Here is a 22,491-nt window from a genome sequence, read left to right on the forward strand (position 1 = left end):
TACCTTAGAATTGTTAGCAGAGACAAGGAGCCACCACACAATACTACAAATGATTTTCTCTCTTACAAATATTTCTATAGATAAGAATTTCATCTTGTATTGCATTTTATTTATTTTGTATGTGCCCTTTCACATGCATGCCCCTCTGCCTGTGTGTAGGGAACATGGTAGTGAGGATTTATGTGGTATGCACGAATGGAGCTCAAGAACATCTTTCAAGAGTAGGTTCTGTTCCTTTTCCTGTGCTTTCTGGGGCTACACCTCAGGTTGGCAGGCCAGGTGGCACATGTCTTACCTATTCAGATATTCACTGGCCCTTATGTGAGTTTTGTGTCAAGGCTAGGGTGGTGGTTTGAATGAGAATGCCTCGGTAGGCTCACACATTTGAATGTTTGGTTCTTAGTTGGTCCATTGTTTTGGGAAAAATCAAAAGGTATGGCCATGTTGGAGGAGATGTGTCTCTTGAGGTGGGCTTTGCTGTCTCTGTCTTGTGCTTGTGGATCAGATGTAAGCTCTTATATGCGGCTCCAGCACATGTGGCCTGCTGTATGCTCCGCACTGTGAGTCACCCTCTGAAACTGTAAGCAAGCCCTCAGTTAAAGGCTTTTTCTTATAAGAACATTTACTAACTCGGTTAGCTAGTTTGTTTGGTTTTGGTGCTGGAGATAGAACTTCTGACTCTACCCATGCCAGGCTAGTGTTCCACCACTGAGCTCTGTCTTCATCCCTTCTATATATATATATATATATATTTTTTTTTTTGAGTCCAGGTCTTACAGTTTAGTTCAGACTGACCTTCGGCTTGTGACCCTTCTCAGTCTCTTGAATACTGGGGTTACAGGTATGCCAGTATGCCCAGCAAAACTGGTTTATTTAATGATGGATTAGTTAGTCACTGTCAGTTTGGATACAAACCACAGATTCATAAGTTTCATACAAGCTTCTGGAAATTGGCTTGTAGAGCCTGGGAAAAGGATGTTTTTATTTGTCAGCACTGTGTAAACATTCATTCACTCTGGTCTTACTGTGCAGAACACAGGAGGTGGCATCTGTACAGTGGCCAGTAGTTTAGAATGGCAGAGGGGCCAGCCATTCCATCTTCTTCCTGTGTGTGTATATGGGGGGGGGGAGGGAAGAACAGAGGGAGAGAGGGAGAGAGGGAGAGAGAGGGAGAGAGAGAGAGAGAGAGAGAGAGAGAGAGAGAGAGAGAGAGAGAGAGAGAGAGTGTTAGTCCATGGTTCAGTTGTTTTTGTGGTGTTTTTAAAATCATGGACACCTGCGGCACTACACCGCTGCTGTGGAAAGAACACAGCTTTTCTTTGTAGTTCGTTTCACATCCTTTGTGTTTCTTCTTTCATGCAAAATGGTGGTCTACTGTCTTAGCATGTTTTTTCAACCAATTATTACAACTCTCTGCCACAGAATTGCATAATATACATTGAAAAAGTATTAAAAAAATTTCCATCCCCATTTTTTTGTTTCAGGAAATTCTGCTTGTGATGTCATTACAGTTAGAGGCTGAAGTGAGCTGTGTCAGAACACAAGTCTAGCATCCGGAAGGCCTTAGGCTCAATCTCCAGCACTGGAGGAAAATTACTATAGTTAGTGTTGCAATTAAAATGAATATATTAAATATCAAACCAAATGTACATTACTTTGGTTAAACATAGGAAATAAAATGTGTTGCAGGTATATCATTCAGTTAAATTTGTTTTGGAGAAATGTCACGTTGCAGATCTAATGCAGGGTTGGTCCTAGCATAGCCCTGCAGGTCATTTTCATGGATAGGCCTCAAGCCCTGCAGTAGTTCAGTAGTTTGTCTAAGTATTTGCAGGAAAAAACACTTTCTTACAACAGTGCCATTGAATCTTAACAGTTCTTGACTCTGTCACAAACCTCAGTTCCCCTCACTTGCTCTTGACAACTCTGCAGAGCAGAAGTGCACTCACCTGAATCTAGGAGCCAGGTACCTTTCCTCTTCTGTAGAAATTGAGGCAGGGGAGATATGAGGGGGCCAAGATGACAGGTGTCATTCATTCTGTGTGAGGGACCTGAGGATCCTAACACTTGTTCCTGTGTTCCACAGAGACCATGATGGGAACCCCTCCACCCACCAGTGAGCTACAGCAGTCACAGCCACAGGCCCTACACTACGCATTGGCCAATGCACAGCAAGTCCAGATCCACCAGATTGGAGAAGATGGACAGGTGCAAGTAGTACGTACCTTTTTACGTTCGTGTCTGGGAGTTGGGGCAGTAGCTGGGGAAAGACATGGGCTTCTACACAGCATTTCTCAGTGTGCGCTGGGTTCCTATAGGCCTCAGTTTGGGTGCTGTGTTCTGAGTCATAGACAACACAAAGGCTAAGTAGAGTCTTCTGCATCCTCTGCAGACAGTAGGAAGTGGCAGAACAGGATATATGCACCTCAGAAGCTGCTGGAGAGCAAGGAGCTTTGAGGACAGCACTGGGGTGATGGTGCTTTTAGTCCACTGGGTTAGGGGCTGTTTTACAGGAAACAGTGCCTGTAAATGGTGGGTCTTTTGGTCTTGTGTAGCTGACTAGTGAGGGGCTCTGTGAAAGCGCTGTGAATAGACTGCTTTGGCACAGGTTTCTGTGAACAGTGAAGCAGAAGCAGCCTACCACCTGTAATAGGCTGGTTGCTATAAGATCTGTTTGGGCCATGATAGGATTTAAAAAGTAAAAAAAATACTTATTTTTATTTTTAGTTGTGTGTAGGGTTTGTGCATGTGAACACACGTGTTCACAGAGGCCAGAAGAGGGCTTTAGATCCTCTGGAGCTGGAGTTGTATGGGGTACTGTGGGCTGCCTAATGTGGGTGCTGGGAATTGAATTCAGGTTTTCTGCAAGAACAAGTGTTCTTAACCTCAGCCGTCTCTCCTGCCCCAGATTGGATTTTGATAGGAGTTGGAGCCCTAGGCTTCTGTGGAGCTACATTTGTTGGTTGTTTGTGTGAGTTGTTTAAATGTGAGTTTAACATCTGCCCACTTTAGTGCGGTGCTCACCTAACTCCTCCCATTTGCCATCTTTACCTCATATTCTTAGTTGGTAAGTAACATTGAAAGGTTTAGCAAATTTCATGAATCATGTGATGAGCATTTACTTCTGGAGGCTCTGGAATGAGCTCAGGCTGTGCACACATTTCACCAGTTGGCCAGTGTGTGGAACCAAAGTTCCTTGCTCTCCAGCAGTTTCTGAGGTGCATACTCTCCTGGGCAGAAAGCAGCCAGGCATGAAGGTAGTAGAGGTGCTTCCGGTTTTCTTTGGTTTGTTTTCTTCTGATGCTTCTTGGTGTCTTCTCTTGTGGATTCCACAGGGTCACCTCCATATTGCCCAGGTGCCTCAAGGAGAGCAGGTGCAGATCACACAGGACAGTGAGGTGAGTCAGGTATCCTGTCAAGGTCACAGGGCCATACAGTCATGTACTCAGTGTGTGGAACCAATGCCATTCTGGCAGAGCCTGGGAAGCTCTCTGGGAGAGACTGCTTGGTACAGTGGAGTGACTGGGACTCTTTTTTGGTGTCCTTTATAGTTGATGATGGTGTGAAATGAGGTGTGAAGAGATTCTGTCCCAGAGTCACTCCCTACCTATTAGGACTCAAGCAGGCAGTGCTCTGATTGTTAGTATATTCCTGATGTGGGGACACAGCTCTGCCGTGGGTCATACTGTTCACACACCTTGTGAATCTACAGTTGTCTAAAAGACAAAGAAAAAAATATCTCATTCGTGGGTCAGAGTTGAGGGAATGGGCTTAATATTTTATGCTTTTAATATAAGAGAAAAGGCTAGAGATTCAGCTTATAATACTTGATTTGTTTTTGTGGGCTTTATTGCTAACAGGGTTGAATTTTTGTAGACTTAGTTTCCTGCTTATTTCTGAATTGTGTAAGGAAGTTCTCACTGTTTGCTTTTTGCACTGTGCAGGGCAATCTGCAGATCCATCACGTGGGTCAAGATGGACAGGTAAGTGTTCATCCTTTCCCATTCACGCCTTTTCACTGTGGCCTGCATACAATCTGTATCCCTCAGCACGAGACATGGCTGTTGGGGTGGGGGTGGGGTTGCCTCCAGCATGAGGGGGCCAAGATGAGGTGTCCAGGAGTATGTCCAGGTGGGCTTTGTCCTGTGCTGGGCTCTCACATTAGTGTTTGCACTGGAGAAGGATCCCCCCCCCCCCCCCCCCAGTCCATTACTTTCTGCAACGTTCTCTGAAATTCTGATGGACAAGGTAGGCTTGGGTCTTGATTATTGCAGTTAAACACTTTCCTGTTCTCCTGAGGTGAGGAGAGCAGGTCTCCTGGAAGGACTTGTGTCCTTAGTACAGTGCCCCAGGCTAGGAGTCCCCAGGAAATGTGCTACTGGGGTGAGGGAAGCTGGTGCTGAGAGTAGGGGTTTGTTTGCACTGTGTGGCCTTTAAGGAGGTTTTGTGAAGACTGGTTTCAGTTCTGGGTTCTGCGCAGTCAGGACAGGCTCCTGTCAGTGTTATGTTGCCTTCCTTGTGGAGACACACAGGGCTCACTCATGAAGGAGGCTCTGCGCCTTGTTTTCTGACTTTTGGAAAGTTGGGGCTAAAGAGGACCCTAGTCATTTCTGCCAAGCTTGAGTACTTAGGAACAAGTAGCAGAAGTCAGTTCTTGTCCTGCTGTCAGCTGGGACAGCAGAGGCCCAGTCAGGCTGAAGTTGGTTCCTCTCTCTGCCTTTGATGGAGTTTGCGTTATGTTGGTATTTTCCCATGGGAAGGCTGCACCTTTCCAGGGATGAGGAAAATAAAGGCCCTCACCTCAGTTCCCCACTGTTTCTGTTGTGACTAGAGCTGCACCTGGAATTGGAAATAAACACAGTAGGGCTTTTCCTTGGCCCTGGCCATCTGACATGAGGGCAGAGATCCTGACTGTAATCCCAGGCCTTGCTGTTCATGGCATGGCTATAGGCAGCCAGTCAGGGATAGTGAGGCATTGCCTGAGCTGCCAGCGTAGCCTCCCTCCAACAAGCTGCCATGCTGGTCACTTGTCACACTGAGAAGTGACTTGTTCATCTCTAATTCTTTCTGCATGTGAACCCCTATACGTTCTATCCCCTGCTACCAGTGTCACTATATCTGGGACCATATCAAAGGGCACTCACTGCTGGCACTCTTCTCTCTCAGAGGCAGCATGCCTTCAGATGGTGGTGTGCAGCATGTGCTCAAGAAGCAGCTGCTTACTGGCTGCACCATTAGCCGGTTGTCTTAGCTTCCACTCGTGGAGCTTCCGTCTTCTCTCATGTCTGTTCAGTAACCTGACTCAGAATGGCTTCATTTATGGTGCAGGAGGCACAAATGCTCCACTTACTTTGATGTTCTCAGTGGAGCTGAATAGCCCAGATCTGTGCTGGGGACACTCAGCCCTGTCACCTCTCCTCTACCTAGGTCCACAAGAAGATTGTGTCTGTTGATCTTGGTTTCGTTAGCTGAGCTGGTCTTAGGTCTTCGGCATTCTCGTGGGAATGCTGGACTGTTTTCCTAAAGACTGATGCATGTGCTGGCTGTAGATGGATGGTGAAGGTGTTGACTAGGACATGGTTCTCTGTTGTAAAAGCTCAGGAAGACATCTATGGGGCTGCATCCAGATTGGAGTAGGGTGATAGGGATAGCTGTGTCCCCAGAGGAAGGCTGTCTGTTACAGGAAGACCTGGACAACAGAGATTTAGGGTTAAGAAGTTAGAGCCATCAGAACTTGGTCTGACAGGTGCATAACTACTCCCAATGTAGACAGCTGCTATGGACAAGTGTGGTCAGGAAAGGCTGGCCAGTGGAGAATGGGAACATTTGAAGCTTCAGTGACTGCTTTCAGTGAGTGGTGTGGGAATGGGTGGGCAATGTGCTACTCATGTCTGGTCCTCTGTTTGCACTGACCAGCTCTAGAGGGGCTCTGCTTGCTTTGGCCATTCTAGCCCTAGAGGCCACTGCTGTTTGCCAGTTGTCTTTCCACTTCAAGTCTCTAGGCCTTTGCTGCAATGGCCAGTGCTCAGCATCTCTGTACTCTATACTCAGCATTCAGCATCTCTGTACTCTGTAAACAGCACTCAGTACTCAGCATCTCTGTACTCTGTAAACAGCACTCAGTTCTCAGCATCTCTGTGCTCTGTACTCAGCAGTCAGTACTCAGCATCTCTGTACTTGATACTCAGCAGTCAGTACTCAGCATTTCTGTGCTCTGTACACAGCACTCAGTACTCAGCATCTCTGTGCTCTGTACTCAGCAGTCAGTACTCAGCATCTCTGTGCTCTATACTCAGCAGTCAGTACTCAGCACCTCTGTGCTCTATACTCAGCAGTCAGTACTCAGCATCTCTGTGTTCTGTACTCAGCACTCAGTACTCAGCATCTCTGTGCTCTATACTCAGCAGTCAGTACTCAGCATCTCTGTGTTCTGTACACAGCACTCAGTACTCAGCATCTCTGTACTTTATACTCAGCAGTCAGTACTCAGCATCTCTGTATTCTGTACTCAGCACTCAGTACTCAGCATCTCTGTACTCTATACTCAGCAGCCAGTACTCAGCATCTCTGTGTTCTGTACTCAGCAGTCAGTACTCAGCATCTCTGTGCTCTGTACTCAGCACTCAGTACTCAGCATCTCTGCTCTGTACACAGTACTCAGTACTCAGCATCTCTGTGCTCTGTACTCTGCATATCTGTACTCTATACTCAGCAGTCAGTACTCAGCATCTCTGTGCTCTGTACACAGTACTTAGTACTCAGCATCTCTGTGCTCTGTACACAGCACTCAGTACTCAGCATCTCTCTGGTCAGTAGATAGAAGAGGCAGGGGATTCCCTGGATAGTGAAATATAAACTCAGCAAAATCTTTTAAAACATGACTTAGAGGGTCTTCTTTGCCTGAGTTCTCAAAATTGTGCTTTATCTTGGTTCCTAAGTGTAGGCACCACATCAGAACTGATCTCAGGCTCCTCTGAGTCTGGCTGAGCACTCTGAGCATCCTCAGGCTGCAGCACCCATACACAGGCTGTTGTCTCCCTCATCTTCTGGCCAGTGTATTCTTGTGCTAGCTTTCCATCCCTATGTGACCTTCCAGTAGAGCTGGATTTAATATGTGGGCACTGGTTGTAGCAGAGGCTGTGGGAAAGTGAGGGGTGAGGATGAGCCTGCGTCTTCAGGTGTTTCTTGCATTGTGCTTTGTTTCTGATGGTTCTTGTTGAGAGTCATCTCTGAGACTTGGCAGATTGTTTAAGCTGATTGGAACGAGAGATGTCTTCTCAGGTGAAGCTATAGAACCATTGGAGGTGGGTGGCACACTGCTGCTGCCCCATTCCTGTCTTTTAACTGTGAGCATGGTCAGGGCTAGGACCATGTTGGAGTGGTCTAAGTAGGGTTGTTGTGGTCTGGTGAAATTGTTTGGGTGGAACTTGGGTGGAAGGTCAGAAAAATCTAGGACGTCTTGCAAGGGGCTCAGACAGGGCAGGGCTCCAGAATGGGGCTGTGGGTGGGACAAGTATGTTGATCAGCACTAACTTGTCAGGTCAGAGGGATTTTAGTCTCACAGTCGGTGCAGAGGAGTTCTTAGTTTATGTGGGTTGTCAGAAGACTGAAAAGTCCTTAAATGCCAAGAGCCATAGGATTCACAGCTGCAGTGTGAAAATGCTAAACCTTTTCGAGGTCATGGGGATTTCTTGAGGCCAGTCAACTAGTGGCTACCTTGAGAAGGCCCCTGGGGGCTGGCCTTAGTCTTGGATAGTCACTTTGTCCACAGTCCTGAGCTTTGATGTGAGCTACTGCTGCCTCTTAAGCTTCCTCTCTGGGTTGGTGCCCGGGCCAGCTGCTTCAGCAGCTGATGGCAGCGTGTCTGGAGAGGGCTGATGTGTTTCAGCCTCAGCGAGACTCAAGGGTCTGTTTTTCTCTCATAAATGTGTGCAGTCAGAATAGCTCCCCCAGGCAGCCTGCGCCTTACTCTGCCTTTTTTTCTACCCCTTAAGCTTTTGAACACCGGTTATGAGACATCACATTTATTGTGAACCACAGTGTGAGAGATGCCTACAGTTGTCAGCTTAGCCTGTTAGTCTAAGATACTCCAGGTTTTCACACAAATGGTGTTTGTGCTGTAAACAGCAATATATATTTTCCTTCATTTTGATAAATCAGAAGATAATTCTTCTTGAATTATATTGGAAACCCATTTAAAAACTGCTGAGGCTGGAGAAGTGCCTCGGCAGTCAAGAGAACTTGTTGGTTTGTAGAGAACTTGGGTTCAGTTCCCAGGTTCCATGTCAGGTGGCTCACATTTGCCTGTAAGCACATCACCAGGGTATCTGATGCCCACTTTCGGCCTCTGGGCACTTGCACTCGTGCACATTCCCACATACACATACAAAGGCCTACACATAATATTTTAAAAATAAAAAAATTAACTCTACAAATATAAACCTGTGTGTGCTAGGCCTGCTAGAACAGGCTTCTCTCCTCACAGGTCGTCAGGAGTATTGCAGGTGGTTTCATTCCAGGTGATCCCCAAACTCGTAACCTCTGAACGGCCTGCTCCAGCTGAGCAAGCTTCAGATATCTTGGACAGTCATGTCCATGGTTCTCCAGTGCTCTGGAACAGCCGAACCCCATAGAGTGAGGGGCAGCTGGATGCTTCCAGAGGCTTGTGGGAATTGGACCAATTTTGACCAAGTGCACCAAAGGCCTGGGCACTGTTTTGAGGAATTGGTGGTGGTGGAGGTGAGGTGTTAGGATTGCATGTTACCTTGGCAACCTGTTTTTTTGTCCCTGGTGACTTTCTTGGTACTGTGTCCCATAGCTTGTGGCAGAAGAGTCTTTGAAGTCAGGCTGAGTCCTATGAGAAGCTGGACACAGTGTGTGGCTGGGAAGTACGTTTCTTTAAAGATATCCATGAGGAATACTTGCCCACATTTGTTCAGCCTGATCACTGGAGCCAGGGCACTTTGAAGGGGCAGTGTTGAGTAAGGTGAGGGAGGACTCATAGCACCTCAAAGCTAGCTTAAGCTAGGTTGTTCTGCTGCTGCCCCAGCTCCTCTTAATATTCTTCATCCCACTCTCTTCAGAGACTTCAGACAGCTCAAGTAGGGGCAGACCTTGTAATCACAGAATTGGTTTGATTGATTTTTATCATTTTCCAATGCTATTGTTTATTTGTTTTTTTCTAGACAGGGTTTCTCTGTCTTGGAACTTGCTCTGTAGACTAGGCTAACCTCAAACTCTGAAATCTGCATGCTTTTGCTGTCCAAGTGCTGGAATTAAAGCTGGATGTCCCCCCACGCCACTCCCCAAGTTCCCCATCTCTCATTCGGCTTTCAATGCACCTGCAGATTGTTAACTATGACACTGTTGCTAGCATTGGGAACAGGTTCAGCCCCTTTCTTTGTGGGGAGTTGGGGCCATCAGTGCTGCTGAGCACCTGTGCTAGTCCTGCAGACTAGCTCTTGCACACCTGCCTCACCTGTTACATCTGCCTCACCTGTCACACACGGACTCCTTCTCTCATTCTGGCTTAGAACATACTGATAATCCCCTGTCAAAAAAAAAAAAAAAAAAGGACCTGTTTGGTACCATCTTGACACCCTCCTCCCCCCACTGCCCATGATAGTCCACAAAGGAAAAAACAGTGGTTATGTGGGCGTACTACATGCTATCCTACAGCTGAGAGCCCATGAGCCAGGGCCTGTCTGCATGTATGAATTATATATTTTTTTTTAAGATACTGGGTACAGAACCCTTGCCCTTGTTAGGAAAGTGCTATGCTGAGTTATAGACTTTGAGGTGTATGACTGTTTCTTTTTGATTTTTGGTTTGTTTTGGTTTTTTGAGACTGGGCCTCACTATGTAATTCTGGCTGGCCTGAAACTCATAGAAACCCACCTGCTTCTGCCTCTCAAGTGTTAGGATTAAAGGTGTGTGCTACTATGTCCAGCTTTATCTTGTGGTTTTCATTTTGTGATAGGGTCTCACTAAGCTTTACAGTCTGTCCCTGAATTTATTCTCTAGCCCAGGACTTGATTTAAGATGTAGTCCAGGAAGACCTTGAGCTCAGGACCCTCTTGATCCAGCTTTCTCAGTAGTGGGGTTATAGGCCTGCACAACACGTCTGGTTGTCCATGGATTTCAGGTTGAAAATGCAGGGTCATAGTCATGTTCCTGATAATAGCATTGGGCCAGTGAGAGGAAAGGAAAAGTAGTGGACACTGAAATGCCACAAGGCCAGGGCCAGAGCTGTTGGCTGGTGGCTGCTACAAGGTGAGTTAGAGCAGGTCAGCTTTTACTGATTCTTGCAACACCATCTCCCTGGGGGGTGTTTCAGAGGCTCCTAATCTCAGCTTTCAACAGGTCCCTTCCAGAGAGTTGGGGAGCGTGCTGTCTAGAAAGGCTAGTCACTGGCAGATGTCCTAGTTCTAAGGTTGTGTTCTTTCCTAAGAAACGCTGAAGGAGAAGAAATTCAGTGTTAATAGTTTACCTGTTATTTGGGGTTTGGTGACACTTGTACAGTTTCTTGGTGCTGTGGCCGGCTGTGCCATCACTCTCCTTGCTCTTTTCACAGGCAGGTGCTGAGTCCAACATGGAGGGTACCAGTCTGGGACACTGCCTGTAAGGCCTCCTCTGCTCACTTGGTTTTATTGGGCAAATGAGTTAGTGCTCCAGACTGTGTTTCCTCCCTAGCAGAGTGAAGCTCAGAATAACAAACAAGGCTATATCTGTGCCAAGAACCCAGAGCCTTGGCTGGTACTAACCTCAGGCAGCCCTGGGTGCTATTGGACTGGGGCCCCAAGGTCCCTGAAGTTTCTCACACAACCCTATTCTAGTGTCCACTCCTGTCCCAGGCATCCTGAGTCTTCTGTTCTGGTTAGGTGGAATGGCAGGGCCATGATGTCCTTTGACATCTATGATACTCCACATGTACTTCAGAAACAGCCACTGTGGGCTTCAGCTTTAGTGCCCCCAGCAGCAGGGTGCTCTTCTGTATGCTTTACTGCAGCTTCCTCCAGCTCCAGGACTCCTTACTCAGGGCAGGTGCCCGTTCTCGCCCACTTTTGCTGCCTTCACCTGCCAGCCTTGGGCAAGAGGGAGAAGTGTACATGGCTTCCTCAGTGGGGAATTCTACAGTTTGAACTTTATCTCTGGAATGGGTCATTTCTAAAGGGGAGCTACAGTGAGGAAGAGGTCTTTCCTTGTACTGGGTCTTTTTTCTAGTGCCCAGTGTTACCATGGGAACAAGGACAGCTGTGCATAGCACAGGCTCTCCTTTTGCTCCCAGTCTACTTTTAGAAATGTTTTTTATTTTTTTAATTGATTGATTAATTAATTAATTAATTTTGCTTGCCGAATTTCCCTACTCCCAAAACAGTGTTGGTGTTTTGGACTCTTGGTCTTAGTTAAGTCAAAGTCCTCTTGCTTATGAAGAGCAACTGTCATCTCATGTTAAGAAAGCTTTTTCTTTTCCAAGTGGCTCTGTTTGACAACGGCTACTGTGCTTTACTAGGGACACAGTACTGTTTCCCACTTTAAGCCCAGGGGCCTCTTTGATTTGGGGAGTTTCTCAAGATTGGTTAGTTCCCATCACATTTCACCCTCTAAGTTCTGAGGCAAGCCAGGCTCTCAGGACTGAGGGCTGTACCTCTTGCTAGCACAGTCTTGGGGCACAAGAGCTGAGAAATGCTTGGACTTGAGGCAGCTCAGGTGGAAAATGGCGGGCCAGCAGCACTCAACTACAAGTGAGACAGACTGGGCAGCTAGTGTGCACTGTCTCACCAGTCAAGTGGGCCATGCCCTAGTGTATATGAGAGGGCTCTTTTCTTTATGAATGATGTGGGAAGCTCTTCCTTCATGCCTCTTCAGGCTGTTGGATTCTGGTAACTCCTTTACATGAATCTGCTTCAGATTCCTACTGACACCCAGCAAAGATGGAGCATTTATCTTTGTTACCTCTGTTTGGAAGGAGCCCTAGAGAGTGTGGTGGGGACCCAGGGAAGCAGTTAGCGGAGACTATTGGTGGCTCCTTTGAAGGGCATTGGCCTGGCCCAAAGCAGCTGTAGGAGAGAATAGGAGCTTTAGAGAGAGGCCTCCGGGTATTATGGAATGCCAGTTGGTAGCCTTAAGTGAAAGGCTTTTTGGGATTTGGAGTCCCAAACCCCTGGTCCCTATTTGGATTTTAGAATGAAATAGATGGGTCAACCAGTGTTCAGAAGGCAGGAGATATTCAGAGGAGGCAAGGCCACCTGTACAGAGGCATGCAGAGGTCATCTCTACACAGGTATTAAGTGGAAACCAGGTTGCCTGTACAGACATGTGCAGAGGAGGCCATGTTGCCTTTGTTACTTCTCGTGGCTTTGGTAGGGCTTTCTAATTATTCTAATATCCTTGGTATTCCTTGGCTTATGGTCATATCATCCTAGATAGCTTCTGTTGTTGCATGACCTTCTAGAATTGTGCCTCATGTTTAGATCTTTATCCTGTAGAGGCCCTATTTATTTCTAAGTGAGGTCATACAAAGACATGGAGGTTCATCAAACTTGAGATAACAGTCTAACCTACAGGACCAGGACCACTCCCACTCCACATCACTATTGGTACCATGTCTGGCTTCCTCTACCTTAAGGTCTCCCCCCCACCTCCCAGCCATGCTCACCCGAAGTTTAGTGGCAAAGCTCACCTGTTGGAGGCTCACACTCTTTTTATGGAGAACTTTTTGTGTATTAGAGGTATGGCTAGGCTTCATCTCTCAGGCAGTCTGCATGTGGTCTGTTGCACTGCCTGGTTTTCATAACCCAGGTTAAGGTTCTCTCCTGGCTTAGTGTGCAAGACCACATCTTCTAGGGCTCTGGAGATGAGGTGTAGAAGGAATCACTGCAACCAGGGGCTCTAGACCATGGCCCAGAAGGGAAGTGTCTGTCGAATGATTGTATACCCTCTACACCCCCAAGGTCATGAGGACCTGAGTCTGAATCCCCAATGCCATGTAAATGCTGGGCGTGGCCATGTTTGCTAGGAGCCCCAGTATTGGAAGCAGGCCCAGGCAGACCCAGGCAGGAACGGGTGGAACTTCATATCTTGTGAGAAGCCCTATCTCAGTGGAGTGAGACAGAAAGCAATGGAGGAAGATATCTGATGTTTCACACACTACATGTGTGTGCCATAACTTCTTTCCCATGCAAACACATGCATATAATACTACATAACATACACACAACACACACACACACAGAATTCAAGGACATGTGTTTAGTTCCTTTAGAGGGCTTACAGATGACAGAGCTGAGCAAGAGTGAGGGCACCCACACTTGGGAGGCCACGGTGGGCAGCTGCTCATCCACTTCTCGAGGCCAGGCAGGGCTACAGAGCAAGACTTTGCTGCTAGATTTATGTCAGTGTTACACAGCTAGAGTCATCAGAGAGGAGGGAACCTCAGTTAGGAAAATGCCTCCATAAGATCTGGCCTATAGACAAGCCTACAGGGCATTTTCTTAATTAGTAGTTGATGTGAGAGGGCCCAGCACTTTGTGGGTGGTGCCATCCCTGGATGGATGGTCCTGGGTTCTATAAGAAAGCAGGCTGAGCAAGCCAGAGGAAGCAAGCCAGTAAGTGACATCCCTCCATGGCCTCTGCACCAGCTCCTGCCTCCAGATTCCTGTCCTGATTGAGTTCCTGTCCTGACATTTCTTCACTGATGTAGACTATAATGCAGAACTGTAAGCCAAGTAAACCCTTTCTTCCCCAACCTATTTTTGGTTGTGGTGTTTCATCACAGCAGTAGTAATCTTAACTAGGACAGAGACCCAAAGAATTAGTAGCTGGGGAGATGGTTCACTTGGTAAAGTGCTTGCCACACAAGCATGAGCACCTGGATTCTAATCCCACACCCACATAAAAAAGCCTGGTGTGACCATGTACATCTGTAGTTTCAGCCCCGAAGAGGTGGGTATAGGAGATTTTCTAGAGTTTACTGGCCAGGCTTGCCAGATTAGCAGTTTCCAGATTCAATGAGAGACCTCATTTCAACGTAGAATGTAGAGAACAATTTACCTTGATCTTTGGCTGGTACCCACATGTGTGCACACACACATTCATGGATACACACACATACACAAACACATGGGTGTGGAGAGGGACAACAAGGTACAATAAATTACACTTTTGCTGTAAGAATGTGTGTATATATGGAAAGTTTGTGAATAGTCAGTGGGCAGGTCAGTTGTTGGAGGTATTACTGGATGGTTGTCTTTCTAGCACCCCACTGCTTCTTCTGGAGAAAAATTGTTTGAGCTAGCACATGGGTTGTGGGAAGATCCTTGTTGGAATGGATGAGTTAGTGAGAAATAAGTTGAAGCTTCTTGGGCCTTTTTCCCTGCAGCTGTAGTCCAGGCCTTCATCCGGCCACACTAATCTCCACTGGGAAGTGTGTCTACTCCTGGCACAAGGCCTTTCTTTTTCTTATTGGTTTTACCCCTAGTAGATTCTTGGTGGGACTTGGAGTTTCATGTACAGATACTGCTGAAAGGTCCTGGGGCTTCTTGCATTGATTTTAGAGTTAGCACCAGTTTTGCATTATCTGAGTTGGGTTTTAAGGAGAGCTTTAGAGTTGGCAGCAGATGGAGGGAAAAGCAGATGGTGTGTGCCCAAAGCACAGTACTCCTGGTCCCTCAGTGCGCCGCTTCCCATCCTGCCTGCCACCACTCTTTCTCACGTCTGAACATAATTGGCAGGGCTTCAGAAATGTGTTAGGGAGCTGCTACCAGTGAAGCTGGGATGCAGCAGTGCTGCCCCTTCTCGTCTGTAGTGTGTCTGTGCTGTCCCTTGGGATGCCCTGAGGTCAGCTGCAGGCTGCCTGGAGATAGATGAAGGGTCTGGCCGTTAGCCTGGGCCAGCTCTCATGTCACTGCAGTCAGACATTTCCACATTCCAGAGCCTGTTTGGAGAACCTGCAGACCAGGGCCCTGTTCCAGATGTAAAGTGAGCAGGAAGAGTTGAAGGGATTGAAAATTGGTGATTGGGAGATACGTGGAAACTTGGCCCCTGTGAGCCATGCCATGGTGGCCTGCATTGCTGCTTTTTTTTTTTTTTTTTTTTTGTAGCTGAAGGCTTATATATGCCAGACTCCTTCCTACAGCAGCAGGGATCTCCCAAGAAGACTGACTACTTGGTTTTCTTGGGAGGCCAAAATGTCACCCAACCCAAGCTCATCTTTGCTGTCCTGCAGCTGGGATCTGACTTCGGGTTTTTATTCATCATCAACTTATCATCAACCTGTACATCAAACCTCAACCTGTACAATTCCCTTGAACACTACTAGAAAATGCCCGAGCCTGGGGTGTGGTTGATTCAGGTCGTGCAGCCCTGTGTGTGTGTTCATTGTGCTACAGCACACATTTAACATTTGTAATGCGTACCTGCTGGGTTCCATGGTTACTCTGTCAGTCACAGAGCAAGTGGTCCAGTGTTGCAGGGAGCTCCTTGGCCTTGTTTGTGGATGTGTGTTCTCTCCCCTGCCCTGTCTGCTACCTTAGGCTACAGTGCTTCAGAGATGGACAGGCTGTCTATGCAGCGTCAGTCCTCTTCATGGTATTATAGCTCTCACAGGAGAGTAGCATTTCCAGTGAAACTATACTTGGCCGGTTGTGGTCTCATGTAGCTCTGGCTAGCCTAGCCTAGGCTGGCTTTCAACGCCTAATGTCCTGCTTCTCCCTGTCAAATGCTAGTAATTAGGCATCATGCTTGGCTAAAAGGTGCTTGGTAACTGCTTGGGAAACTCCTCCGAACTTTCTCTCTCTGGAGCTGGAGGCAGATTCTGGAATGGCCCACACAGCAGAACAGGTGTTTGTCTGCCCCTGTTGCTGGGGGAGGAGTGGTCACTAATATGATAATTCTTGAGTGTGGACCAGAGATCCACAGGGGCAGGCCCAAGAAGCATGACCAGAATTGGACATTTTAGGGATGGCCAGGCCTTCTTTGCCAAGTGCCTTCTTAGTGAGTATGTTGATGGCACCCTGACATGTATCTTGGTCTCTTTGTCACAGCAGCCAGCCAAGGTGACAGCTTACCAGCTCCCTTCTTATAGTTGAAATGAATGTGGTCACATCCCATAGCCAGGGTCCAGGCCCCACAGCCTCCTCATGGGGAGACAGTGTGTAAGCCAGTCCTGGTAGCTCTAGTCTTTGAAAGCCAAGACTTTCTAAGCTTTTCCCAGATGAAAATCTTGCATCCATTCATCAATTGGTTGGTCCAGTTACAACTTTGTCTTAATATTGCAAATTTAGGTTTTTCCTACAGTACAGCATGCCAGATTTAACCAGCTTCATGTTTCATAATAGAAAGTGGTTTTATTGGCAGTGCTGGCAGGACAGCACTGTTGGGGTGCTGAGCAGGGAGGGTGTTGCTTTACTCAGTCAACACAGGCAGAGCTTCCTGGGAAACTGGTTCTACGATTGCACAAGTCTCCTTAAAAGCAACTGCAGTTACCTTAAATTCATTATGGAGGAATCTGTAAAAATGTAACATGATTGGGGAGCTGGTTATGCTATAACTCTTAACTTGGGATTTCCAAATGTGGCCTGGCTTCTGAGTTACCAGGAGATAGCAAACCAGGCAGCCACCATGTGTCAGTGCCTTTCCTTTTTCCTACCTCTTCCCCACAAGGTGGGGTCTGTGGCTTGACAAGTCTCTGCCGAGCCTATAGCCCCCATTCTGATCTCTTCCAGTCGTGGGGCCTGTGCCAGAATCCCATTCCTGTCAGCGGTGACTCAGTGGCCCAGGCTAATCCCTCCCAGCTTTGGCCTCTGGGAGGAGACACACTTGATCTGCCTGCTGGAAATGAAATGATCCAGGTTTGTAAGTGTTTCTTGTCGGGAGATGTGGGTGGCCTGACCAGTGTTTTCCAGGGACTGTGTAAGAAGGGTCAGGTCAAAGCTCTGGACAGCAGGCAGCGCCTGTTTGCCATAGGTAGCTGGCCCTTACAGAGCTTACAGCAAGTTAGAAACTGCCACACACTGAGCCCAGGCTTACAGAGGCTGCACAGTAACTACCACTGTCAATGCTGGATACCTACAGAGCCTGAGGCTAAGAGCTTGCTTGGCAGCCAGAGACATCATAGTAGTGGTGCATGTTAGGGGTTTAGCAGAGCTGATAAGGTATCTGAGCAGGCATGTGCCTTATATGCAGATGCATGTATGTGCACACCTATGAGTACATGTGTCTGAAGAGACGTATAGGCATACTTGAAACAGTTGATGGCATATGAAGACATATGACTTGATGAATGGCTGTAAAGTCAGGCCCATCTGACGAGCTCGGAGCCTTTCATTTTTGAAGACAGGGTCTTTCTACTCTTGAAGCAGTTCTGGTGTTTGTATCCTTTCCTTCCTTCTGAAGCCTGCTGCTTCTGCTGCTCGAGGAACACACAGAAAGTCTCCCTTTGCCTCTACCAGGGTTACCCTGATGGATGGCTCAGGGTAGGTCAGAGGAGACAGCCAGGCACAAGTGGTCCATAGACTGTCCTGTCTGTTTGACCCCCATGTTCTTGCACTGAGACCACTCAGTCGCTGGGTGGGAAATGTTCATTGTCTGTAGAGCACAGCTTTGGGAGCCTGCAGGGCTGGCACAGGAGCATGTGGAGCCCACTGAGATCCACAGGAGCTGCTGAGTAGGGAGAACAGGAAGTATTCTGGGTGAGTAAATGCAGGGGAAGAGGGGTCCCAAGCTACCCTGGCTACTCATTAAAGGCCAAGGCCAGCATACACAGTGGGAGAGCCTGGATGAGCCAAGGCTCCAACTAAGCCTGCAACCAAGGGCTGTCCCCAAACAGGAGCTCCGTTTACTTTTTTCTAAATATAACATTCTCAATTTTGTTTTAAGTTGAACTGCTTGGTTAAATGAAGCAAAGCACCATGCCTGGAGAAATGTAGTTCTGAGCAAAAATAATGAACTTGCCTACAAGTCAGAGTTAGAGGAATCCAGAGGCTTCTGTCAGTGACTCTTATAAGACTGGATCATTTTACTCTATTCAGGCTTTTCCCCCTGGAAGGGGCCTTGCTTTATCTAAAACAAGGAGTCGTTACTGTCAGCCAGCTGTTGGGCAACTTAGCATCTGTTGCCCTGCTTTGCTCTGAAGAGGGAGGGAGTGGCCAGGCGCACTGTGCAGCAGCTGTGGGGAGTGGGGTGTGGAATAGGGGAAATGCTGAGGATTTGAGGTAGAAGTACCAGGCAAGTGTTTATGTTGAGTTTTGAGCTTGCCTGGAAACCAGTACCCAGGTGTGTGTTTGCACACCCTCTTTCCTTTTAATTAACCTGAGTTTGAGCACCTAGAGAGGGTCAAGGACCAGCTCCCCTGTTTTTGCACCATGCCCCATGGGGTGTGGTTTCTGTGTGGCCAAGGAAACTGTCTTCCTATCCTCATATGTTGACATACAGAAGAGCAGCAATAAGCAGGGCGAGAGGGTATGTCTTGAGGGCCGGGCATATGCAGAGACAGGCTGCCATTGTTGCTATCGTCTCTTGGCTCCTCCCTGAGCAGAGTCTTGTCAGGGCCTCCCTAGGTGAGTGGAATCACACTGGAAGTGAGATTGACCCAGAAGCCACTGCACTCCTCAGGAAGGCGGTAGATAGACCTTCCCAAAGGAATGCTAGGAGTTCTCCTTGTGAGAGACCCACTTCCGGATGCTGTCACTGCAGCATTAGAGTCCAGCATGTGTTTCCAAGGGGACAGCTATATTCAGTCTGTTGGCAGTCCTATCTCCAAATAGTTGTCTCACTTTTTTTAGTTATTCAAAAATATTAAAAAGGGCTTTTCAGTCATTAAAGTATTTTTCCACACCCTCATTAGCATAAAAGACACTGTCCTTACTTGCAGTGTGTCCTTTAAAAAGGCACATGTCATCTGACAGTCAAGCTAGCACTATATACAAGTACAGCTCTTAGAAGTTGTCTGGGTAAGTTTGTATTGCTGTCTCTGGTTGTGGGGAACCACACTTGGTCTTCTCCATAACAAAGGGTGGGCATGCCATCTTGCCCAGGTGCCTCCAGTATGGCAGTCTGTCCTTTGTTAGAGTTGCATGTCTGGGACTCCTGGCCTTCCCGTGTGGTTCCTGGCACTATGAATGAGCAGATGGAGGCTCTGTATTGCCCGCCTCGAGCCTCCTGCCCAGTTGTGTGAGCACCGGGTCCAGTTTATGGGAAGTGAATCAGTGGGAAGGATATTTAGAGCTGGAGTCACCCCAAGCTTCCTCTTCCTCCTTCAGGTCTATTCTGAGGCAGGGTCACTGGTGAGGCAGGATCAGGATGATGGAAGGATGCAGCTAAAAAGGACCAAAGGATCTGTTCTGTAGTGATTCGCCCTGGTGTCTCTGCTCGCACCCTCCCCTTGGAGCCTGTTTACCCCCTCATTCTCCCTGCCACAGTAGCTCTTCCCTTCTTTTTTTCTTGGTGTGTGTGTGTGTGTGTGTGTGTGTGTGTGTGTGTGTGTGTGTCTGCTTGTGTACATGGATGGTATCCTCATCTGTCTTCACCTTATTTTTTCTGAGACAAGGTTTCTCACTGAACCTGCAGCTCACTATTTTGGCTAGGCTGGCTGGTGAGCTAGCTCCAGCAGTCTTTCTGTTTGGGGTTACAGGCATACACAGCTGCTCCTAATTTGCCTATGTATGCTGAAGATCTAAACTCAAGTCCTCATGCTTGCAAACAAGCAGTATACCCACAGAGCTATCTCTGCAGCCCTCCTTTTTCTTTTGTTTCTCTATCTAAAGCTATTGGCTCCACATGGGCTCTGTTCAGGGGTTTGTTAAGGTTTCCTGCTGTGTCTTCAGTGTGCCTGTGCAGTCTTAAAGTTCTAGCTTATTTGTTTTTACACGGGCTTTAAAAGAATAATGTCTATATGTAACAAGGGTGTTTCTGCAAGACTAAGTGTGAATGTGGCAGATTTTATGACAGTCAAAAACTCAACACTCAGGTAACCTTGTGTCTCTCTGCAGTGGGCAGTGAATCTCCACTGCCCTTACATCTGTTCTGTGGGCCTGGGGCCTCCTGCTGCCTCTGGACCAGAAGAGGATAGGGGTCTGCTGACCCATCTCCACTGACCATCCTGGCTTTGTCCCCAACCTCAGGTACTGCAGGGTGCTCAGCTTATAGCCGTGGCCTCTTCAGACCCTGCTGCTACAGGAGTAGATGGGTCACCTCTCCAGGGCAGTGACATTCAGGTTCAGTATGTCCAGCTGGCGCCTGTGAGCGATCACACAGCTGCAACACAGGTGAGTCCTGTCCCTCCCAGTCCTACTAGCCTCCCTAGTAGATACTGAACTTGGGGCAGTGTCTGACATTCCTGTAGAACTAGGAACCCCTGTTGAGAGGCATACAGTTCTGGCTCAAGTGTGAGAGCTTCTCTGATGTGAGCCGGGCAAGGGCAGGTGGCTGGGGTAGGAACAGAAGACTGTACCATGTGCAGTCTCCCACCTCCTCTGCACGCCTCTCTGGCACTGACTTTCCCGGAGCTCCTTCTCCTGTGTGTTCCAAGCCTGGTGGAGTCAGCAGTGCAGGCTCTCACACAGGTTTCCGCTCACCTGAACCTGAGAACCAGCCTTTGGCCATAGACTGGTTGGGATTTCACTTCTCCAAGGAGCTGTTGAGGCCTGTCTGCCTCAGGCATTGGAAGGGCTTATGGAGCTGCTAGGCCAGGCATCTGAGGAGAAGGAGTGGGATTCCTTCTCTGAAGGCCTTGGAATGACCTCTCTCAGGTTCTCAGAGAAGGAACTTGGGCCTAGATGAAGACTGCTCATCTGCAGGCCTCAGCCATGAACCCCATTAGTTCTCAAAACACTTTTTCCTTCAGTGTGCCAAAGCTGTACACTTGATCTCACTGTTGCAAACTTTTGATAAAGCTGTGGGGTCTTTTTCCTGCCTACAGAGCACAGAGCTTCATAGAGAGCATCTGCAGTCCACATCCTTCACCTGGACTGTAATCCTCCTCCTCTTCTTCCTCCTTTCATTTATTTATGAACTGAACATGGCCTCAGCCATGCCATCCCCAGCAGGGAGAGTGGAAACCTTTTTGTTTGTTTGTCTTTAAAAGTCAGAGACTTAGATGTTCAGTAAGAGCTGTCAGGTGCCAGTCCTGTGAGACCCTGGCCTTATGTGGTGCAGGACCTACGTACGCCTTAACTCAGCACCAAATCTCAGGTGGCTTATCCCTCTGCTCCTACAGTATAGCTGAGATGGAAGATCAGTTATTTATTTCAAGGTTGCAAGTTCTCACCTTGAAGCAGGGACTTCATAGTCTTCCATTTAGTATACTTCACTGAAAGATGCCAGTCTTTAAGCTGTCCCAAGATGCACTTAGACCACTGGGGCAGTTTCTGTAGGAAGTCAGTGTAACCCTGAGGTTCTAGGGAAATATGTCAGGTTAAGAACATGGTGTGTCTAATTCCTCAGGGTACCTTGAGGTAAGGCTGAGAATATGGCAGCTGTGTGGGCTCAGTTGCCCAAGTTCTCCTGGGCAAGTGTGAGATGTGCTTGTTTCTCATTAGGTCAGAGGTGGCCTGGTACCTAGGCTTCTGAGGTTGGCATGCCTTTCCTGCTTGTGTGTGAAACTTGTGGCTCTGTGTAACACATAGGTGGCTTGCTGATACACACATGTGCTACTGTATTTTTCTTGAACAGTTTTCCTTTCTCCCCCACCTTGCAGACAGCTGAGACATTGCAGCCCACTCTGCAGCCTGAAATGCAGCTTGAACATGGAGCCATCCAGATCCAGTGAGACCAGGCATCGCAGGAGCGCCATGCCACAGCTGCTCACTGACCCTGCCCTGTGCCCTGCTCTCTTGCTTCAGCAAGCAACTGCAGGTTTTGCTGGGCATTCGAGAGCTCCTCCTTCCAGGAAAAGGTCTTGGCCACCCCCTGCTAGAAGGTGCCTCAGGATTTGAGTCTCACTGCTGGTCTCCAAAGGAGAAGCATAGCGCAGAGTGTTGAAAAACAAGAACTATGATATTTTGTTTAAACAGCTTTTTTAATTTGCTATGGTGTTTATAACAAAAAAGAAAATGGAAAAAAAAAAAAAAAAACTACACACACAAAACCCAAACAAACAAAAACCAGAACAGAAACACAACTGTGGAGTAGTGGAAGCCTGGGCCGTGTGCTCCCTTCAGGGTCCTGACATAGCTGTTGGAGTCAGCTGATGATGCTGGAGCACTTGGGACCTGCTGCTAGGAGAGTGCTCCAAAGGGAGTGCTCCCCAGTGTGATTATGCATTTCTAATGAAATAAAGTGTATTTATGGCCACAGGCTCAGTGTTGTTGTACCATGAGAGGACTTTCTTCCCCTGGGATGGATAATCATTTCCAGGTTCACCTGCTTTGACTCTCCCTTCTAGGGAGCATGAGCTATGGGCATCCCTTGGGGCAGCTGGTTCCCACTCCATCACAGTGAGCCCTCAATGGCAAGGTCATGCTAACCCATCTTCTGAATGCTTAGGCTCCATAA

The 22,491-nt window shown here is 47.8% G+C and overlaps 1 protein-coding gene across 5 annotated transcripts in view; it reads left to right on the forward strand.

The window, feature by feature from the left end:
• Positions 1-22,280, forward strand: part of BANP (BTG3 associated nuclear protein) — a 69,353-nt gene extending 47,073 nt beyond the window's left edge. For 3 of the 5 annotated variants that reach the window (XM_080937288.1, XM_080937290.1, XM_080937289.1), the window contains 6 exons: positions 2,087-2,217; positions 3,336-3,398; positions 3,945-3,983; positions 16,725-16,850; positions 20,121-20,264; positions 21,695-22,280. In XM_080937288.1, the coding sequence (XP_080793414.1) occupies positions 2,087-2,217; positions 3,336-3,398; positions 3,945-3,983; positions 16,725-16,850; positions 20,121-20,264; positions 21,695-21,766 (575 nt within the window). In that variant the 3' untranslated portion in view covers positions 21,767-22,280. The remainder of the gene's footprint in view (positions 1-2,086; positions 2,218-3,335; positions 3,399-3,944; positions 3,984-16,724; positions 16,851-20,120; positions 20,265-21,694) is intronic. The other 2 variants (XM_080937291.1, XM_080937292.1) reach the window with 1 other exon arrangement.
• The last annotated feature ends 211 nt before the right edge of the window (positions 22,281-22,491 follow it).

Source organism: Micromys minutus, assembly GCF_963924665.1.
Source record: "Micromys minutus genome assembly, chromosome: 24".
NCBI lineage: Eukaryota > Metazoa > Chordata > Mammalia > Rodentia > Muridae > Micromys > Micromys minutus.